Source organism: Fusarium sambucinum, chromosome III (assembly GCF_050947815.1).
Source record: "Fusarium sambucinum isolate potato_lamoka chromosome III, whole genome shotgun sequence".
NCBI lineage: Eukaryota > Fungi > Ascomycota > Sordariomycetes > Hypocreales > Nectriaceae > Fusarium > Fusarium sambucinum.
This window is the reverse complement of record NC_139292.1, coordinates 6,147,606-6,168,690: the sequence shown is the minus strand read 5'-3', so window position 1 is coordinate 6,168,690 and position 21,085 is coordinate 6,147,606. Positions and strand designations below refer to the sequence as shown.

The 21,085-nt window shown below is 49.3% G+C and overlaps 9 protein-coding genes across 9 annotated transcripts; 4 read left to right on the top strand and 5 right to left on the bottom strand.

Moving 5' to 3' along the window:
* Window positions 1–1,364: 1,364 nt before the first annotated feature.
* FSST1_012210 (mitochondrial carrier domain-containing protein) lies at window positions 1,365–2,677 on the top strand (the record flags this gene model as incomplete). The annotated part of the gene is made up of 4 exons (XM_083235412.1): window positions 1,365–1,734; window positions 1,794–2,195; window positions 2,248–2,400; window positions 2,454–2,677. 4 exons carry the CDS (start codon window positions 1,365–1,367, stop codon window positions 2,675–2,677), a joined length of 1,149 nt encoding a protein of 382 aa, XP_083081906.1.
* A 604-nt stretch (window positions 2,678–3,281) lies between these two features.
* Window positions 3,282–3,518, bottom strand: FSST1_012209 (uncharacterized protein; the record flags this gene model as incomplete). Its single annotated transcript, XM_083223752.1, has 2 exons — window positions 3,282–3,389; window positions 3,453–3,518. The coding sequence occupies 2 exons, from the start codon at window positions 3,516–3,518 to the stop codon at window positions 3,282–3,284; spliced, it is 174 nt and encodes a 57-aa protein (XP_083081905.1).
* Window positions 3,519–4,400: 882 nt separating this feature from the next.
* Window positions 4,401–6,251, bottom strand: FSST1_012208 (uncharacterized protein; the record flags this gene model as incomplete). Its single annotated transcript, XM_083235411.1, has 1 exon — window positions 4,401–6,251. One exon carries the CDS (start codon window positions 6,249–6,251, stop codon window positions 4,401–4,403), a length of 1,851 nt encoding a protein of 616 aa, XP_083081904.1.
* A 571-nt stretch (window positions 6,252–6,822) lies between these two features.
* On the bottom strand, window positions 6,823–9,239 carry FSST1_012207 (5-methyltetrahydropteroyltriglutamate-homocysteine S-methyltransferase; the record flags this gene model as incomplete). The annotated part of the gene is made up of 3 exons (XM_083235410.1): window positions 6,823–8,892; window positions 8,951–9,108; window positions 9,167–9,239. The coding sequence occupies 3 exons, from the start codon at window positions 9,237–9,239 to the stop codon at window positions 6,823–6,825; spliced, it is 2,301 nt and encodes a 766-aa protein (XP_083081903.1).
* A 1,795-nt stretch (window positions 9,240–11,034) lies between these two features.
* FSST1_012206 (uncharacterized protein) lies at window positions 11,035–14,227 on the top strand (the record flags this gene model as incomplete). The annotated part of the gene is made up of 2 exons (XM_083223751.1): window positions 11,035–12,427; window positions 12,504–14,227. 2 exons carry the CDS (start codon window positions 11,035–11,037, stop codon window positions 14,225–14,227), a joined length of 3,117 nt encoding a protein of 1,038 aa, XP_083081902.1.
* A 229-nt stretch (window positions 14,228–14,456) lies between these two features.
* On the bottom strand, window positions 14,457–16,424 carry FSST1_012205 (major facilitator superfamily domain-containing protein; the record flags this gene model as incomplete). Its single annotated transcript, XM_083235408.1, has 4 exons — window positions 14,457–15,491; window positions 15,558–15,971; window positions 16,044–16,249; window positions 16,331–16,424. 4 exons carry the CDS (start codon window positions 16,422–16,424, stop codon window positions 14,457–14,459), a joined length of 1,749 nt encoding a protein of 582 aa, XP_083081901.1.
* Window positions 16,425–17,164: 740 nt separating this feature from the next.
* On the bottom strand, window positions 17,165–17,763 carry FSST1_012204 (tubulin-binding prefolding complex subunit GIM3; the record flags this gene model as incomplete). Its single annotated transcript, XM_083235407.1, has 4 exons — window positions 17,165–17,357; window positions 17,415–17,482; window positions 17,557–17,685; window positions 17,737–17,763. 4 exons carry the CDS (start codon window positions 17,761–17,763, stop codon window positions 17,165–17,167), a joined length of 417 nt encoding a protein of 138 aa, XP_083081900.1.
* Window positions 17,764–18,106: 343 nt separating this feature from the next.
* On the top strand, window positions 18,107–18,506 carry FSST1_012203 (uncharacterized protein; the record flags this gene model as incomplete). The annotated part of the gene is made up of 3 exons (XM_083223750.1): window positions 18,107–18,288; window positions 18,345–18,426; window positions 18,480–18,506. 3 exons carry the CDS (start codon window positions 18,107–18,109, stop codon window positions 18,504–18,506), a joined length of 291 nt encoding a protein of 96 aa, XP_083081899.1.
* Window positions 18,507–19,369: 863 nt separating this feature from the next.
* FSST1_012202 (uncharacterized protein) lies at window positions 19,370–20,877 on the top strand (the record flags this gene model as incomplete). The annotated part of the gene is made up of 5 exons (XM_083235406.1): window positions 19,370–19,536; window positions 19,600–19,627; window positions 19,682–20,186; window positions 20,235–20,614; window positions 20,671–20,877. 5 exons carry the CDS (start codon window positions 19,370–19,372, stop codon window positions 20,875–20,877), a joined length of 1,287 nt encoding a protein of 428 aa, XP_083081898.1.
* Between the last annotated feature and the right edge of the window lie 208 nt (window positions 20,878–21,085).

Genomic DNA, 21,085 nt, shown 5'->3' with positions numbered 1-21,085 from the left:
TAATATCCTACATGTGTGATCTTGGACATTAGAGGGAAATGCGCCTGTGAGGCGTATGGAGCAGGAATCGACCGAGTCAGCTACTGCTCCTAGGTTTGATGAGTAACGGGGGGCTGCATGTCGGCTGGAGTTGGACGGCTCAGTGCATAGTCAAGTGTCGATCATGGGAGTTTCGAGGCCCTGGTGGAGGGTTTGTCGCCCGCAAAATGCAACTATGGAACGGGCAAGAGGTCTTTTGATTCTGACGTAAACGGGTTTGTCCAACCCCAATTCAAGTGTTGTTTGTGAATGCGGGGTGAGAGGATTTCTGATGACCGTCATTGGATCAAGTCAAGTTGCACTTATCCGGACATTGAAGTCCGTCTAATAACCTGGGGTGTCGGGTACAGTAACATGATTTAGATGTTTTCACTTGCGACTTTTGGCGAGAGAAATCGCAGTATAGGATGAAATGTTTCTAGAGTAAGGAAACCAAATTTAGGTGCAAATAGTGATCAAGTAGTCAATAAAAGAGCTTGATATTGGTACTGCAACGAAACAGACAGTAGGTAGCTCTTTTGAAAACATGTGATGTATGAGACAGCCATCGGCAGTTAATGCAGCTCATAGTGGAGCAACGACGGATACGTGAAGAAAACAACATGCAATTGATATTCAGATATTGTTTAATAATGAACATAACAAAAGCCTACATTGTATCAAAGTTGATTCGGGAGAGATGCGCAGAATTGATGGATGCTCGGTCAAGCCCCGCGGTCCCAAGTTTTGGGTTGCAGATGGTTTGGAAGTTTGACACCGAAAAAAGAGCAATCAAAAACCGGGAGGCATGACCCCCGCCTACCGTAGAGTAGGTAAGTTACCTTGAGATCTACTGCACCAATTGTTTCGTAGCAGCAGGCAACTTTACATAAAGTGTTACCTATGCGCAATACTCCACCTTTGGTCACAGACCTTAACCCTTCCTTCATCTTTCCATCCATCTAATCACTTCTCCCATTGATTGAATTCTTGCTGGATCCGCCATCTATATAGCATTGTTGCTGCCGAGGGCACCCGGATGCCCGAGCCCGTGCAGAGACAAAAACGAGCCACCCACCACCGATACCTACCGATATCTCGCCCGCCGTTCCGCCTCCCGACCTCCGATCTGGGTTTGATTGTCTCTGCACTCAACTGTTCGGTGCCCCAAGTCTGAATGGACCCTGCGGCTGTCCGCGAAAGGCCGTGTTTCGACCGCGCCTCTAAATAAAGCTCTAACTTTGGTCATACAAAACATCCCACATACGGACCTCGCAAACCGATACTCGCCCGGTGCTCCGGTCTGAGCCTCGATCACTCTCTTTCCTGGGGAGCGGGGGGAAGCAATGACTACTGGAGCCAAATTGGTTCACCAAGATGTCACAGGCCATCAATCGCAATTGTCATCACTGTCTGCTCCAGCTACAACTTCTGCAATCAGCATGTCTACCGGCGCTGGAGGACGACGCGATGGCGAGACGACGGTTCTAACTGCGACAGGCGCCGCCGTTACTGCAGCGCAAAATAGCCATTCCAATCGTTTCATCAAACGATACCGAACCGAAATCGCCGCCAGCTCTTCCAGTGTATTCTCAACCCTCGCCGCTTTCCCACTCGACAGCGTCAAGACGCGCATGCAAACCTACCACTATAATGGATTTCTCGACTGTGTTCGCCAAACTTATCAAGCTGAGAAGCTTGGCGGCTTCTTTCGAGGTATGCCGCGACTAATTAACAAGGTTTCTTGACATAAAGTGGCTAATTCAGCATCGCAGGCGTTACAGCCCCGATGGCAAGCATCACGCTTGTTCGCACCGTCTCTTTTTCGATCTACCAACGTGCCAAATACTCATACTCGGCCTGGGTGAAACGAAATTTCGGCTTCGATATTATTGGTCATGTTAATCGACATGGCACATACCCAAATCTTTACTCTGTCGCATGCTTTGGCGCAGCTGGCGCAACGGCTGGCTCTGCCATAACATTTCTCGCCTGTCCTTTCGAGCTCACCAAGCTTAGTGCGCAGGTCTCTGTTCTGCTTGCTGAGCGGGCTGCCAGCAAAGGTAGTCACGCCGTGGCAGCTAGCTATCAGAACAAGGGTACCTTGCGGACAATGGCCAACATCATCAAACATCGGGGCATATTTGGGTTATATACTGGTCTCAGACTTCATCTTCGTACGTGACTCTCACGGTTAGTTGGTTTCTAATATACTAACAAAAGCTGCAGTTCGCGACACCTTGGGCACATCTATCTACTTCATGGTTTATGAAAGTGGAAAACAAATCGGAAACACCTTGGCTGGTGATCACCCTAACAGCAACAAGGTAGCCGTTGTCGCTGCTGGAGGCATGTGTGGCTTAGTTTCTTGGGCGATGATTTGTAAGTTTAGCAATGCCTTGTACGCCAACAACCCGTTTAATTAACGAGTGCAGATCCCATCGATTCTGCCAAGAGCATCTACCAGCGAAATTCCCTGCTCTATTCAAAGGGCGAAAAGGTCGAGCCAGCTCCGAAAATTGAGTTCTTCAAACGCCACATGTATCGTGGTCTGGGTGTCTCAATGGGTCGCTCCTGTGTCGTGAATGCCATCTTCTTCTCGTCATTTGAGTTTGTAAAGAAGCACATAAATCAGATGGATGAAGAGAATCGAACTTGAGAACAACCGTCTCAATCACATTTATTGTGAAGAACAAGAATCAGGAACATACGGAAGCTAAGCGATAATTAGGAAATATTAAGGCGATATTGGATGGTGGTCAACTACGAAACGAAGGCATAGGGCATGCCTGCATTATGAAAAGGGCGTTCTTGGGGTTTTGTTAACATAGGTAGCTTACATTTGATAGCTGGGTAGTGGATGAAGGAAGTGGATGAATACCTCGAAACAGAAGACAGAAATTAGGGGCATAGCATGTTATAATCCCTAAAACGAAAGTATACACATTGATTGACACACTTCCTAAGCCGCTTACTCTAAATGCCATGTGTGATTTGAGGTAATAAAGCAGACAGCGACAATGGCACACTTGTAGCAACACTCATTCACAAGTTCCACACGGAATGTCACAAAACTGATATGGGAAAGAAGATGTGCTATGATTGATCAAGCTAGCCCTCCAAAATGCTGTTGTGGAGGAGTCCAAGTATCCTCCGCAGGCTATCTATTCTTCTTCAAGAACACAGACCACTCCCTTTCGTTGTCACCGCCCAATAAACCGTTCCATCACTGGTTCACACAGTTTCTGTCCATGTCGAGCTTCTTACTTCTTCTGCTGACCCTGGTTGTTGCCCTGGGTCTTGTTGCCAGGGTTCTTGTCGGCCTCGCTCTGAGCATGCTTGGAGAAATCGGGATTGTTGCCGGACTTGGCCTGTCAACCTGTCAGTGAGGCTGTTCATACGATGCAAGAGGGTATGGGGAGGAGGAGTCTTACCTCGGAACTCATGATGCGAGACTTGGCATCGTCGGTCCACTGAGTCTTGTTGGGTTGACCAGACATTATGAAGTGATTTGTAGTTTGAGATTGAGATGAAGGTTTGTGTTGATGAGTTGGGTATGGTAGTGCAGTTGAGTTGAGTTGAGTGTGTAGTTGAGGATGATGAGGAGAAAAGAAAGATTCAGAGTCGGGGGCCAGAGGGGTATTTATGCCTTTCCAGAATCCATATTCCAGAGAATTGCCAGCCTGATCTTGACTGATGCATTTTGCTTCGGAGTGTTTCTTCCGATGAAGCTTTTGTTGTCCGTATGTTGCAATCCACATGTCTGCTTGTTCCCGTTGAGAAGCAAGCATCCAGTCAGGCAAAGCATGAGAAGACGCCAGGCTGCAGAAACTGTGCTTGATACGGAAAGATCAGAGCAAAAGGCAGCCTAATTGCAGGTTTACCGATCCTGTACTCCAATAGCATTGCTGAAAAGACGAGTCCATGCATGATATTGGGAGTTTGGAGAGGGAGGTGAGCTCAGAATACAAGCACGTGGATTGTTCAAACAAGGGAGGGGCAAAATGCTTTCAGAGAGATATTGACCAAAGTGCTGCTCTGCAAAGTGGCAAGCACCTGGGGCCTCTATTGCAAATAGAAACAATTATTCTATTCATGATGATAGCAGTCCATAGCTATAACATCCCCTTGATTCCATTACCAGAACGCCATGCTTGATACAGATCATAGAGACCACCTTTGCCCCCCAACTCCACAAACAGACGCTTCACAAGACACGACGTGAGTTGTGCTAGACTTGCTACACACACATGACCCGTATTACACGGAAATGGCTGATAGCATAACTCGCCGAGGCCTTGGAAGCTATAAATCGCAAACAAAGTGATGCCAAGCCACGATGTTTCCATCGGACGTTTGCGAAGTCAAAACACCAAGAGCCGTCACTCCTTACGTAGACACTTCAACAAAGGCGCAATCCTCGACTTTTTGCTCAATCCAACACGGTAGACAGGCTTGTTGATGATTGATGACAATCCCTTGGAAGGTGTTGAGCTTCTGCTGCTGATTGTTGGTTTCTCTGGTTTCTCCTGCTTTGCCGTACGAGGAGTGTCTGAATTCTTGGATACCGTGTCATCGTCAATACTGGATATAGACCGCGTGGAAAGATTAGGGTCGGGTTTCTCTAATGCGGGACTCTCCGAACGCTTATTCTCGGACGAAACTTGGGCCTCGTCTTCTTCCGCGAGTTCATCTTTGGTTTCAGTCTCCTCGATCTCTATCTTGGCCCTCTTTTCTAGGTGCATAGCATCTCCAGATAATGAAGCGTCGTTGGTCGATAATGACTGGTCAAGTTTGGGACTCTCCTCTTTAGCATCGGATTTCCGTGGCCTGCCGCGCTTCTTTTTGGGTTTTGTTACAGACTCGATGACCTCTGGTGGGGCTGGTAGTGAATCTGCCAAAATTACATCTGGTTTTGCTGCTGCCTTCTTCTTTGGTCTTCCTCTTGATTTCTTGGCCTTTGCTGGCTTGGCCATTTTTTCAGGCTCGTAGCTGTCTGTCGCAATTTCTTGTATGATTGGCAGTCCCGTTTGTTCAGGTTCGGCTTGGTGCAACTCCACAAATTCGTTGTCTATGGGCTCAGGTGCGTCATCTTTTGTTGATTGCTCTTGCAGTCTGGATGTCTTTTTGGGGGGAGGCGAATCAATAGCCGCTATGACGTCAGGTGATGAATCCCATCTGTGGCCTGTGGCTTGACCAATTGTTGCTCGTGGCGGATCCAACGAAGCCGGAGGAGGAGGAGGAGCAGTACTCATGAGATAAGTTGCATTACTCCTAGGTGTGTTGACATTGGTGGCTTCGCTGCTTGAAGCTATATTCTGGATATTGAATTGCCGCACAAAAGGTAGTTGAGGCGGGCTGTCACTCGACGGTAATTGCATGCTTTCATACTCAATCCTCTGCGTATCAGTCAAGGGATTGGGAGCGATGAAGAAAGAAATGTCTTCGTTGACGGGCATTGTTGGTGGAAGCATGCTGGGCGTTGGTGGTGATTGATCATGATGTTCCCCGTCCTGGTCATGACTGAATGGTATCGATATTAAATCGACTTCATTGGAACCTTGGAAAGAAGGTTCTGCATGGTCAACCTTCCTTCTCTTCCTCTTGCTTGAAGGTGAATCGCCTGGCCGCTCAGATTTGGAGTCGGGGGTTTTTGCCCTTCTGCCTGACTCTTTATCGCGCTGAGAGTCTGATGTAGACTCCGAATGAGCCCCTGAGCGCTTCACCTTGATTTTTATCTTTGGTTTGACAGGGCGCTCGTCAGGCGAACTTGGTACATCCCACATATCGTCCATAACAGCAGTGGGTGCCTTTCGCCTGCCTGGCGTTGAGGCCTGAGTCCATTCATCAGGACCATTCCCAGCAGGCATTCTCTGGCCCCCCGTGTTACTTTGATCCCGTGTGGAAGAGGAAGATGTTTCGAGTAGTCCCGTCACAGTGCGCTTGAAAGGGGTTGGCGCAGTCATATCAGAACTTGAATGTTGATGCTGGTCATGTGACCCTTCTGTCGGATCTGGAACATATCCTCGGGCTGCATCAATTTGCTCATTGTAAATATTCTGAAAAAATGAAGGATCTGTTGATGTTGTCGCACGGCTTACACGCCCAAAAGAATCACTTGTACCTTCGGCTTCAGCGGGTACAGGCAAATGTGAAGTCTGCACGTTAGGAGGTGGAGAGTAGCCAATATCATCTTCGTCGTCGTCAGAATCAAGAATTATAATCGGAGGCATTTTCTAAAACAGTGACGCATCGCGGCAGTGGTCACATGCGTGAAATGCAAGTCCTCAGTGTTTTAATGAATAGTCGACAATTGATGTCGTTCACAAAAAAGACAAGGATATCAACAAGCGCGTTCTAACGTGGGGACGGGATGCCTACGCGTGAGCACGTGACCCTGAACGAGCAGCAAATGAATATTCGACAACACATCGTAGGTAGGTTTAAGTATATCATGTTGTCAAGATACAGCCACAGTCACAATCACAATCAATCATGCATTATAGAAAGTAAAGTATTCATCATCATGAAAAACAGGTCAATTTGTTGATTTTAAGACCTTCATCTGCTCCCAATCGGGAGGGTATATGCAAATGTTGAATGCTCGCCAAATCATCATCCGTACCCAGTTCCTAATCCGCAGGTTAACTTTTGGGATTACCACAAATATATCTGGTCCTTTTTTAGGCCAGCCCCAAACGCCGATGTTGAAATCGTAGCTGTTCTCAGAACAGACTCCACAAAAATGCAATATTAACACAATCCAGAAACATCAACCCCTACACACATAGTGTTGGTCGACATTTATTTGGAGTACTTGCTTCGGAAGTACTTGGCGGCGTTAACCATGTTGGTAAGCGCCTCCTTAGTCTCCTTCCATTGACGGGTCTTAAGACCACAATCAGGGTCGATCCAGAGCTGCTCAGGCTTGAGGAACTGAAGCATCTCCTCGATACGGTCCTTGATCTCCTGCTCGCTGGGGACACGAGGAGAGTGGATGTCGTAGACACCAGGTCCGATGTGGCGGGGGTACTCAGAGTCGACAAAGACACGGAGGAGCTTGGCATCAGACTTGCTGTTCTCGATGGAGAGGACATCGGCATCAAGAGCAGCGATGGCGTGGAAGAAGTCCTGGAACTCAGAGTAACAGAAGTGAGAGTGGATCTGAGTGGCATCCTCGACACCAGCGGTGGACAGGCGGAAAGCCTGGACAGCCCACTTGAGGTAGGCGTCACGCTCCTCACCGGAGCGGAGGGGAAGACCCTCACGGAGAGCGGGCTCATCGACCTGGATGACGTCGATGCCGGCCTTCTCAAGGTCAACAACCTCGTCACGGAGAGCAAGAGCAAGCTGCTCAGCCTGGACGGACTGGTGAACATCGTCACGAGGGAAAGACCATCGAAGGCAAGTGACGGGACCAGTAAGCATACCCTTCATGGGCTTCTTGGAGACTGAGACGGCGTACTTGGACTCCTTGACAGTCATGGGGTTGGGTCGGGAGATGTCACCGACAATGATGGGAGGTCGGACGCATCGGGAACCGTAAGACTGAACCCAGGCGTGTGTGGTGAAAGCGTAACCCTGGAATCGCTCACCGAAGAACTGAACCATGTCGTTACGCTCAGGCTCACCGTGGACAAGGACATCGAGGTCAAGCTCCTCTTGGATCTTGACGTTCTCCTCAATCTCCTTCTCGATGAAGCGGTCGTACTCTTCAACAGTGATCTCACCCTTGGTAAACTTGTTTCGCTGAACTCGGATCTCCTTGGTCTGGGGGAAAGATCCAATGGTGGTGGTAGGGAAGAGGGGAAGGTTCAGCTTCTTCTGCTGCTGGCTGATACGGGTAGTGAACTCGCTCTTGCGCTCGTAGTCCTTCTGGGTAACCTTGGACTGACGCTCCTTGACCTGGGGGTCGTTGGTGCGGGGAGACTCAGCACGAGCCTTGATAGACTTGGCGTTAGCCTCAAGCTGCTCACGGACGGAGGCAGGGCCCTCTGTGACGGCCTTGGCAATGAGAGCAATCTCAGAAGCCTTCTCAGTAGCGAAAGAGAACCAGTCGGCAATCTCAGCGTCCAGCTTCTTCTCGCTGGCAAGAGTGTGAGGGGTGTGGAGGAGCGAGCTGGAGGTGGCAGCAATGACACGGTCCTTGCCAAGCTTCTGGACAGCGGTCTCGACAATCTCGATGGCACGCTTCAGGTTGGTCTTCCAGATGTTACGTCCGTCGACGACACCGGCAGAGAGGATGGTGTTGGAGCCAATGGCACCGAGGACCTTGTCAAGCTGCTCGGGGTTTCGGACAAGGTCGATGTGAAGACCATAGACGTCCTTGGGGAGGAGGTCAAGGTTGTGGACGATGTCACCGAAGTAGGTGGTGAAGACAACCTTGGGGATCTTGTCACCAAGGCTGGCAAACTTCTCATAGGCGGGCTTGAAAGCATCCTTGGTCTTCTGGGGAAGATCAAAGACAAGGACAGGCTCGTCAATCTGGACAGTCTCGGCACCAGCCTCCTTCAGCTGAGTGAGGAGCTGCTCGTAAACGGGCAGAAGCTTCTCGAGAAGGTCGATAGGCTCAACCTTCTGGTCACGGTCGGCCTTGCCGAGGTGGAGGAAAGAAACAGGACCAACAAGGACGGGGCGAGTGTTGATGCCAGCCTCCTTGGCCTCCTTGAAGTCAGCAACAGCCTTGGGGCTGTCAGTGAGCTTGAAGGTCTGGCCGTCCTGGAGGGTGGGCTTGACGTAATGGTAGTTAGAGTCGAACCACTTGACCATCTCCAGAGAGGGGACATCGACACCCTCCTTCTGGTGACCACGGCCCATGGCGAAGTACTGGTCAATGGGGTCAAGGCCATCCTTGGTGTATCGCTCGGGAACGGCCTAGAGGAAGTGAGTCAGTAAGGGTTGGTCTATGACTCGGGATGGAGGGGATACGTACACCAAAGTCCTGGATCTGGTGGAGGACGTGGTCGTAGAGAGCGAAGTCGTTACTGGGGATGATGTCGACGCCGGCATCCTGCTGGATCTTCCAGTGAGCAAGGCGGAGACGCTTGGCCTCAGCGAGGAGGTCAGATTGGGAGATCTTTCCACCCCAGTCTACAGTTTTTGTTAGTCTATGATGACACGAGTCAGTGACTTCGTTTGGTCGACTTACAAGCTTCGGTGGCCTTCTTCAGGTCACGGTTGACACCCATACGGGGGAAACCGAGAATAGCGGATTGAACCATCTTTGCGGTTGTTGCAACTGCGTTGTCTGGTTTGTGATGGGGAAGACTGTTGTTGGAAGGTTAGTCGTTGGGTTTTTTGAGGAGAGCACGGTGCAGGCGGGGTGAAGGCGGGGTGAGGGGCAGACCAGTCGAGCAGGGCTGAACTGGAGAGAAGGAGAGAAGGGATCAGGTCGACGTACAAATTCAAAAGCCCTTGTCTGTTCCAAATTGGATCAATCAATAGATCCTTTTCGAGATAGAACAAAGAGCAAAAGTCGGATGAAGAAGAAAGAAGGAGGAAAAGGAAGAAGGAAAATGTTGGGAGTTGGAAGGTAGATGAATGTTTTTGAGCTGTCCTGACGCCTGCAGGAGGAAGATAGAAGTGACCAACCACAGGTCGAAGGCGGGGGAGGGGTCGAAAAAGTGGCCAGGATAGCTACGCCGCTCTTTTGATTGGCGTCGTAGTAGCTTTGGTTATCCCACCGACAAGAGCTTCATCCTACTCAGAAACTCTAACAACATCTCGCTCGAGTCTCACGTATTCGTACTAAGCGTCTACGGTGGTTGGTTAAACGGACGAGGCGGGTGCCGGAGTGGATTTTCAGGGGCCTAGGGAACGGCTCACGGGCTGTCGGTGTGCGCTAATGGAGGGGCATCTTGCAGCAGCTCTACGGCTTGCTACAGGGGTCGGTACTCTTTTTCCCACCGTTCTCGCAGCCTAGTTCGCCTCAATTCATCGTTGCCCGGCTTCCGAATTGCGTGCTCGAGTGTCAATCACCTCATCAACCAATTCCCTCTCGTCTTGATTGACTTTCTGGAGCTACTATGGAGTAGAGTAGACTAAGGATTAACTGAGGCCAGTTTTTACCTCGCCGCAGATCGGCCTCTGTTGTTCTTTTGCGGTCTACGCCACTCGTTGCAAAGGATCAAACCCCACCAGGTGGTCATGTCTCTTTTTTTTTCCGTCTCTGCTTTTCTTATCAATTTTTTCTTTATGGCTTGTGACGGCATATGGTGCATACAATCCTCTTGACCGAGCACGTGTTCTAGTATTGTATCTTTTAATGACGTGCGATATGACCGCGTTTGTACCGGAGGATTTCGGAGTCATTGGCTCCGGACTACGGACCTACGCTAAGCGGGCCAAGTAAGAAAGGTCCTTGTCATAGGCACAGTCAGACTCTGCTTCCATTTATGAGATACGTGATCTTTCTGACATGTTGAATTGATTCATTATCGTCCTGTTCTCACATGGTCTTTTATGTAAAGAGATTGTACGTTTAGTTCTGATTTCTGTTGACTTATACCTCCTTGAGATCCGAGGTGAATAAAGAAGCCCAGTTGATATACGGAAGATTAAGGGGTACCTACCCTAGGTATGTATGATGCAGGAATTTACGAATTCTCTCATAACGTATGGTTGGTTACCTGAGCAAACGCTATTTGGCATCTGCCTCAGTGAGGAAGACACCATTATTGCTCTCTGTTCATAGCGCTTTATAATGTCGACTCCAGGTAGTTGCCTATGCGGGAGGAGACAACTCAAAAAGCGCCATTTAGGAAGGCAAGAGCAAAGAAGGGAGTCACAATGGCCTCAGTTGCTGTAAACTTCTGAGGTTGGTACCTGCCTTAGTAGGAGGTATCTCTGGAACAGCGACCCTCACTCACGTCAACAAAACTGGATTCATTTTGGAACTGACATTAACGATTTCATCTTGGACGCACCAACTTCCGTGACAACCTGCTTTTGGTGCCTTTTACTACATTTTGGTCGCCTCTTTTGGAGATTACTCTGTATCCTTCATCTTCCTCACAGATGCCCTCCTTTAATCTTCTGAATATCTTCTGCTGTCGCAAATCGCGATGGGATGGCTCTGGCGGCCCAGAACCAGCTACGCAAGATAAAACAGCTCTTCATCCTGTACCAGCACTCGATCCACCACTCGAGGAACAGCAGGAACAGCATGAAACAAAGGGCCAGAACACTGCCATGGGGTTGTCTAATATGGCCTGGGCAGTACCAGAGTACCGGAGTTCTTTCGAAAGCGACTCCACCGCAAGTCAACATGTTGACTCCGACTCCGATTCCTTAAATTCAGATATAGATCTCCCACGCTCGACAAAGCCAAGCACTGCTTTTGGTGCTGTACGCAACAGATTTATCAGGAGCATATCACACAATAACAGTAGTGACCATCCGTCACGCGTCTCTGTTAGTAACAGTGAAGAAGAAGTCGCAAGAAGAGCCGAGTTAAGGCGGATCATGCGCCTAAGAATCCAAGATCAGCTTGAGTCAGACGAGGCTGAAGATCAATCAGAAAATAAGCCGATGGTCAGCATTCGCCGTGTAGCTTCCTCTGCTGATAGTGCTCTGCCAATTTCTGGACCTCGAGATGCTATTAAGTTTGGCGTTAACAACTCTTCTTCCAGTAATGGACAACCCGCTCGACTTGATCGAGAGAGGGGCAACCACGGCACCTCTCAAGATTTTGGAGGTTCCCACGGGAGTGCCACTGCACCCGAGAGAGATTCTTCAGAGGAATCCGACACGGCTGGTAGGAATGACGATTCAAGTGAGAATGCTGTTATTCAAAGGCCCTTGCCCATACATCCCTCGGCGCATATCTCATTGACCGACGTTGAACTCTCTCCTTCCCAGAAATCCTTTCAACTCTCCAATGGCTCAGGGCGTCTTGATCGAATACTGGGACCAGAAAGCAGCTTCAATAATCGCCAAGCTTCTTCTGGAGATGGCCAGTCTGCGCTTGGTGTATGGCTCATAGCCCAGGGCCTCCGCTCACGAGATAACTCAACCTTTTCCATTGACGGAGAAGAAGAGAAGGAGGAGGCGCAAACCAGGAAATCGAATAAAAAAGCTACAGACAACACTCCTGCCGTGAGTAGGGAAAAGAACTCGCTAGTACATGGGACTCACGCGATGTCTGAGAAAGGGGATTGCCATGAACAAGGATCAACTTTTACCAGCTCACCTAAAAAACTAGATCCTCAGTGCCTGCTTGAACCCGGCACTCCGAAAGATTTTCGCGATAATTCGGCCTTTTCTGGAGAGTTGCCATGGGGCCCGACTGTGAGAGCACTCCTAAATTCGTTTACAGATGACACTTCTTCAAGTGATCCATCAAAGTCTCCATCGAGTCCAGTACGCCCCCCGAATAATCTCTACAAACTGGATCTAAAAGAACTTGAAAGTATGGAGTTATCCCCTTTCAGATGCAAGTATATCCTGTCCCTTGGAAAAAATCAGGAGGCTAATGGAGACGACAGGGCGAAGTCGTGATTCTCCCCAAGACCAAAGCAACCTTGACAACCAAAACTGCAGGCCTCCACATCATTTGAAGTCTCATTCTCAGGCATTTATTGGTAATGTCCAGTATGAAGCAGAAACGATGCACGGTGCTACTTCTGCGGCTCAGTCAGACTCTGCTATCTTTGTTCAGCGTGAAGCTGAGCTAAAAACAATCAGAAGGCGTTTCAGCGAGGCATTGGATCAAAAGAGCACCGAGAAAACAGTGTCCACGCGTTTCCGTGAGGATTTCTCCCACTTCGACAATCGATCACCCGCCAAGAAACCGTCCAGAAACAATACCTGCCTAGCAATTCCAGCCAGTCATTTTAGAGCCAAGTCTGAAGGCGCCCTGTACCAGTACGGTGAAGACCGTCAGGATGTCTCCCGAGCACAAAGGTTTCCTTTGGTACCCGCAGAAAAGACGAAAATTCACGAAAAGGAAGCGAGTGACAGATCAAAGAGACGCTCGAACATGAGCATTCGTCCTTACATGAGCAGACTACCTACAGAAGAGTATAGAAAGCCGAGTTTAGAACGTCAAGAGAGCGCAACAGATCTATGGCAGCGCGCCATTAGGCTTGAAGCTGAAAGCAGACATAGTAGCAGCTTTTTGAACACGCCAAATTATGATCAAAGAAGCCTTTCATCCAACAGATCACTAAAGAGAACAGGCGCCGCTCGAAATAGCAACAATAACCTTTCCGAAGTGAGACGAGAAATCTCACAACTGACACCTTCCACAGATGAAAGATCTTCTCCAAATAACTCGAAGTGGCTTATCGAACGTTGGGTTTCCCAGATGCGACCAAGACCAGCTCATCCGACAGAGTCAGTCTCAAGTGCAGGACTGGTTGATCCCCCAAGATCCTGGTCCAAATTCCCCTCCTTCAATAGGGAGGAAAGAAACAGGAACATAACATCTAAAGACAAGGTACATCCTCGGGACTTCGCTGTCAAGCATGTCACTTCGGAAGGTCAGATTCGGTGGGCCACAGATACCGGTTCTGGGAGAGATGGCCAGCGTGCTCATAAGCTACCTCGTTCACTGTCTACAAGATTCGGTAGATTGGTCAAATACAAGATGAGTCGAATGATGCCGTCGAAAGGTTTGCGACACCGGGTGAGTCAAGCCTTTATCGCGAGGTCTATGACCCCCAGCCCACCTCATATGGAATATCCTGAAATGGGCATCCGGCCCTCCGACTCAGGGTACACTGAAATCCAGGCGATGGGTAGAGAAATCAATTATATGAAGGGTCGGGCACATCTGCAGACTCTTGAAAAAGACCTTTCAAAGCCCCGTTCTTCCAGAAGCTTAGGGGATAGAGTAGTTGCACTTATGCATGAGACTATCGGGCAGAGACATCCAAAACATGATGGCCCTCTTCAGTCACCCGACATTCCCATGATACCAGTTACGCCTAGTTTATTCAGACAAAGTATTGCTGCTACTGCGACAGATGTTTTCGTCACGCCCAAGAGCCGGTTTTCGAACGATGACGAGAGTGACGAAGAAAAGGGCGAGACAGGACGAGATTCAACCAAGGTGAGAAAACAGGAGACCTGCTCGATGATCTTTGAGAATGATAGGGCATCTTCAACCCCAGTGTACGCAGTATACGCCACAAAACTTGGCGATGGAACTCATTCTTTATCTGGAAACATGAATACAAGTCGTCTTGGTGCGACTCAAGATGAGTAGATGTTATAGCAACAAATACTGGAGTCGATCTTGAGTTTTATGACCAACACCCTGATAATTACTTGGGGAAAGGATCGGACATGACGAAAGTAACGTATTTGCAAGCAGAACAATTGGGGATTTTATTCATTCTGAGCTTTAATTAGTCTTTCTCAAGTAGTCCAGCTTTACGTATGCCGTCTTTTATTAGATAACAAAACGACAATTATGGTATCTCCGTTACGCCAGTTTATACTGCTTCATCCTCCTTGCCCTTTTCTGCATATCTTAGATCATAACGTTCCTTTCTAGCTTTTGCTTCTTTTTCCTTGCGTTGCATCTCCACTTTCCTCTCACGAAGTGCAATACAGAACTTGGAGCGCGCTCGAATCCTCGGACCCTTCCAAATAAAAACGAAGGGAATGAAACACATGAGTGCACTGAGACCTCCGAGAAGAGAACATGCACCATTGATATTTAACTGTCGAAACATCGGTTTTGTGGCAAGTGGCAATACAACAGCAAAAAGGGACCTTGTCGTTGAGGATGCGGCATTCGCAGAGGCAGCAAAAATCTCATATGCATCAGTAAGGTAGTTCAGCATAGCCATGAAGATCAATAAGAACCCCATTCCGAAAAGGATGCCAGCTAGCATAGGTACTGCAAAGGGTATGTCATTACGAGCAGACCAGCCGAGCCAGAAAAGAGAAACAACAAAGAGCGGCCCGCCGAGACAGGCCAGAGGAAGACGGCGATATTCTTCGCGGCGAACCCAGGAGGCGTTTCGTTCTGTCGCACGGGCAAGAACATTATCCCAAGTCCAGAAGATGGGGAGAGACAGAGCTGCACCGCCAAAAATAGGAAGGTAGGCAAGACCTGTAACACCGGGTGAGAGACCGTAGACGTCCTGGAAAATGATGGGGAATGCTTGGAAGGACATATAGAATATCGCATAGACGAGAGCGAGATAAGTGCAGGTTGTTGTCACGATGGGCTCAAAGACAAGCATACGGAGGGGACGAGTCAGGACCACGGTGAGAAGCTGTCTGAGATCTGTCGTCTCGAGATCTCGCGGTGCAATAGCACGAGACGACGGATCTTGCTTGCGGAGTTTTTGAGCGCGGCGCGACAGGAGGATTGGGCCATATGTCTCAGGGAGAAATACGATCAGGACGACGGTTACACCAGCGATCATGAGAGCAATCCAGAAGACCCAGCGCCAGCCAATGTTGGGACCAGCGAAACCGGAGAGGATTGGGGATAAAATGGGACCTCCAGTGGTACACTGCAGCCTTGGTCAGCTTATATCTTGCGCATCTGGGCTTGGAGGGGTGATGGATGCATAACTCACCACCATGAAAATAGCAAACGCTCTTCCTCTCGTGCGAGGGTCATCATAAATATCTGCCAAGATACCAGCGACAATGGCAATGGGTGAACTCGCAAAGGCACCGCAGAAGAATCGAAATATCAACAACGCAGCCCATGTTGGAGCGACGGCGCAAGCTATAGTAAAGATGGTAAAGAGACAAAAAGTGACGAAGCTTAGATTTCGACGACCATAATGCTCGCTGAGGGGACCCCAGACGATGGGACCTAACACGTAGCCGATAAGGTATACAGAGATTGGAAGAACGCTTTGTTCTTCTGATGTGATGCCAAAGTCTTGGATTATATCTGATATTGCCATACTGGGAAGGGCCGAGCCCATGGTAGAGTTGATGACCAGCATCGAGGTACACAAAACAACCAGTTTCTTTTTTGTCTAAGCCGTACACTCATCATTAGCAAAGTTATTGAAACGAAAGATGGAATATAATGTCTACAATAACCATACATTTAACCAGTTGACTGGGTTTTCTGGATCGTCAACTTCCCAGCTGATGAGTGTCTCGTCGGTACGACTTCGTGTCCGCGAGCGGATGTTGTGAAGGGCGCCAAGACCTCGATCTTCCGTTTCTTCCTCATAGCGAGATTGAGCATCTATTTCGTCGAGATGATGTATTTGATCTGAAAAAGAAGTACTTCTTCGTTGACGTCCTCCTATTGAAATGTGAGCTTGGGTTCAGATCAGACAGAACATAGTATTCATTGTTCGGCAACAAAGCCTTGGCAATGACTTACGGCATGGGGATGGTTCCCGCACAGTCTCACTTGATTCACTTGCAGGCATTGTGTCTCGCCTTTGGGAATTACTGAAGCTATCCGCACGCGGCATGTTGGCAATTGACAAAAGACAGAAGCAGTGGTAGCTTCACGCAAAGAATGTTGAAAGAAGGGGAAAAGGCTACGACTAAGTATGCAAAGCGAATTCCTATTGTTTGCACCTGCAGATACGTTCCCATGACATAACAAACAGCTTTCTCAAAATGGTCAATTACGGGGGGTTCAGACAGTCATTGGTCATGTCCTAGGTCCGGAGCCGGGCCTCAAATATGGGGTAGTCCTAGGTAGAGGTGGTATCCACGGGTCCGATGCTGGAGGCGAGTGTGGGAGCTATCTGCAGGAGCATCTTCCGCTGGTGAGATGGTGCCGGGTTGCAATTATCCTCTCCGGAATGGGATGAGCTTCAAGGATCGCAAGAGCTCGATTGCCGATAGCTTGCCATGTTAGGTATGTTAGCTTGAAGCAAAGCCGAAAGAACGAATCGTCGACAGTTTTGCTCTATCAACAAAAGTTGGGGGTTATCGGAACCGTTCGTTGGTGGCTGATGAACCGGGAATAGTAACCGGATACAGCACCGTGAGCCTTTCAGTTGACATTCAAGGGTGCTAACACAAGCACACTCGGCTTCCCACACCGACTGCAAGCCCCCCAAAACGGTGTATTACAAATAGGGTTTCCCAAGCGTACTGATGTGCAGAGGAATTGCTGTATTATGGATATGAATTCTCCCAGGAGTGCTGACTTGACGTCGATGATTTTGGGGGGTATCAGGTTTCGATTTGTACTTTTTGCTCAAGTCTCTAGGTTGATTTGCTTTCCGAATCTGGCATATAAATCGACCTTGAGCTTTGTCATCTCCTCACGGATAGACGACAGCTTTTCCTCCAAAGATGCTGACTCTTCCTCAAGCGTTTCCGTTGCTTTCTCAAGCATCTCCTGGGCCTGCTCTACTGAAACGTGGAAAAATGCATCACCAATCTTGTACCTGGGTCTAGGTTAGTTTCCCGCGTATTTAAGTCGAAGGGTTCGTTCAAGTTCATACTGGATCTTCTCGTCCTCGTCGGCAAGTTCGAGTTCTGTGGATAAGTCGTCAAGCTCTTCCTTCTCCTTCTATACGGCGTATTGAATCAGTATTTGTTCAACCAGCTTTGTATCGATTTCGGTGGTGAATATCGTAGACGTACGTTCTTAGCGCTAAGTTCTTCGCCCAAAACAAGCTCTCGCTGGTGCAGACGGCTGAATCGGTTGATCTTGTCCTGGTCCTCACGCCGAACCTCGACCTCGTCGGCTGCCTCCTCATCCGCCTTTGAGAGCTAGATTGATGTTAGGTAGCTGAAGATAAAATTACAGGGAGGTTTACTTACCATACGACGCTGTACTAATGAAGCCATGGCTGATGAATGTAGATGATATCGTTGTACAGATCCCAAGCTTGAGCCTTTCGCACAACTCAATGCCAAATGCAAAGGTGGGTTACAGTGCGGGGACGCCACCATTGAGAAGGCACTGTACGCCCCTCATTTTTACTGAGGTGTCTCTCCTACCTAGGTAGGCGGGATGGCAGGGGCCGTTTCAAGGGTGCCCGTGAAGCGTCGAGGTACGTACACTATTTCGGGGACAGCCGATTGGCCCAGCTCTAGGTAGTCTTGGTGAGGTCAGAGACGGTATCGATTGCGGAACGCGCATTGTAAACAACATTATAGAGACAAAACAACAAGCAACATCTCATCAACCATGGCACTCGGAAAGAAGCCTTATCCTAAGGCGACAGTAAAGAAGATTATCAAGGCTCATTCGAACCACAATATCAAGAAGAATGCTGATGTTACTGTGCGTCTGGCTCGTCTCATGATCGCGACAGTTGCTAATGTTTACTTGCTTCAGATCTTCCTTGACTACATCTTGTTCATGGAAACGTATGGCATCAACAAGCGTTTCCAGATATAGTTTCATAAGCTAATCGAATTATTAGTCTTGTTAAAGAAGCGGCGATCCACTCCAAGCAGTCTGGAGAGCGAGGACTGTCTGCGCGGAGTATCAAGAAGGTGACGAGGGTATGTTGGTTGATTCATCACCCCTTTTGCATCTGCTAATTTGTATCGTTTAGGATACATTGACCAAGTTCAAGGGTTGAACCAAGTCATAAAACGTGACGAACAATAAGTGCAGTACTCGTCGAGCCACGAATGATGTTGCGATAACCAAGAGCCGCGCCGCGATCGAGGAATAACAATAACACACAACCAACGATTTGGCATAGCTGTCATGCTGTATAATCCAATAGCTTCGTATAAAAAACGAAAGCGAACCTGTTGAGATCGTTATTGCTCCAGGCGGATGCAAAAGGGGGCCATTTAGAAGGAAGGAAGCTCAGCACTTGGGCACGAGACCACTTCACCTCACCTCACCTCAGCTGAATGCGCCTGTTGAGTGGGGCATTCGCCATGACGATGGAGGCCATCCAGAATGGCCTCACTTGTTAAGAGGGCTGTATCAAGAAGACAGAAATACATAAATAGTCAATTGATGAGCTTGGATGAAATGCATTATTCCCTTGCCTCAATAATACCTATGATCATAACTATTGTAGAGCCATTGGCACTCAGCGCATAGATTCTTACCGGTTCTAGAAACTTTGACAGTCCATGTCAATGCAGGGGGTTGCCTGGGCACTTGAGCCTGATTAGTGGCACTGGCACTGGCCGGCACTGGCACCGACAGCTGGAGCCAGCTTCGTTTCTATGTACCACCAACTTGGCCTTACTCCATCTCTCCTCAAGCAAACTTTCGTCTCCTCTTCTCTCTCTGCCCAACTCATCATTTCCCAAACTCAACTTTACTTCACCCGTAACCTGAACCAATCTCTACCTTTTAGCTTTCCTCATCACTTAACTCTTTAACGACCTTTCCCTCCCAAGCCTGTCGCACGTCATATCCGACAGTGCCTCCACGCCTCGCGCAAACTCTCTACCACCAAAAACACACAACTCTACCGAGATGGCTGCTCAAGCTGTTCAGCCTCAATCCAAGTCGGCCAAGAAGAAGGCCGCCAAGGCTCTTGAGCGAACCGAATCTCCCGCCCCTAGTGTCACCTCCGCTTCTGCCACTGCCGATAAGAACAGCGATGACAGCTTCGAGAGCCCTTACATTAAGGAGATTCAAAAGTAAGTTTTGAAGCGGCATGACAAGAAATTCTGTTTGACCTTGAGTGCTAACGGCCGCTAAAGGAACATCCGAAACGTAAACAAGAAGATCGTACGTACTTTTCTCCCCGCTATAGTGCCTGGTCGATGCTAACAAAACGGCCAGACCAACGCTTCCAAGACCGATTCTCTCCTAGCCGAGAATCCCGGCAAGTCGCTCGACGAGCTCATCGAGTCCAAGATCATCAATGCCGATCAGAAAGCCCAGATTCTGAAGAAGCCTGCGCTCCAGCAGCAGCTAGCGCAGTTCGAGGAGCAACTCACCCAATACCAGAAGGTCGACGAGCAGTACAAGGCACGTGCCGCCGGTGACAAGGCAGAATGGGAGAAGAAACTCGAACAGGCCAAGGCCGATGCAAAGGCTGAGGCTAAGGGCGAGGCTACCAAGGATCTTCATGATAACCTGCTGGTCCTGTCACAATTCCTGCGACTTGCTGCCTACCGTCGCGAGGAAGCTCAAGACCCCGAGTCAGACGAGAGCCAGGCCATCGAGGGAGTCCTCCTTGCTATCTACTCTGGCGACGAGAGCGCTGTTCAGTCTATGCTGAAGCTCGTCAACGGATCCGACGATCAAATTGTCAGTGTGCCCGGCGAGCAGCTGCAAACCCCTTGTAAGTGATTCGACCTCCGGCTCTCCGATCTATGCTAACAGGATACAGTTTCCAAGGTTAAGGCCCTTGCTCAGCAATACAAGACCCCGTACGATGATGCTCAGCCCATTGAGGAGAGTGCCGAACAGCCTAAGGACGTTGTTACGGATCCTACTATTGCGCATGCTGCCGCTACCGAGATCGAGGCTGGTGATACTGTCCTTCCTACCGTCACTGCTGAGCCTTCTTCCAATGGCTTGGCCAACGCCAGTGTCGCTGATGACGCTGCCAATGCTGTCGCCGAGAGTCACTGGGATTCCACTAACAATGAGATGTCCACTTCCCAGGAGTGGGTTGACGTGAAGCCTGCCGAGGCTGTGGAGGAGGCTGCTGCTCCTGCTCCTACTCGTGTTGCCAACGCCAACTCCTGGGCCGACGACCACCCAGAGGTAAGTTGATTACATCATCTATATTCCATGCTAAAGAAGCTAACCAGGCAAATCAGACCACCGCCCCCGCTGATCCCAATGATGGATTCCACCAGGTACAGCGAAACCGACCCCGCAACGAGGGTGGTAATCACCGAGGCCGTGGACGTGGTGAGCACCGAGGTCGAGGCGGCTTCCGCGGCGATGGTCGTGGACGTGGTCGCGGCCGCGGAGGTGCTGGCGGTGCTCCCCGAGGAGGCGCTCGACGCGCCGAGGAGTCTTAAGTGCTCCTAATCATTACATGCGATAAACGCACAGCCTACGAATCTCCTTGGATCTCCTAAGGGCAACTGTACATCATGAAATGACGGCGTTTACAAGTCAAGACTTCTACGGCAAAAAGCTAGGGGACGGTGGACTTAAGGACTTTGCATTTTGGGGTTTTGATGATTTTGGGACTCGGATATACATCTGGCCACGGTGTCGGTTGGA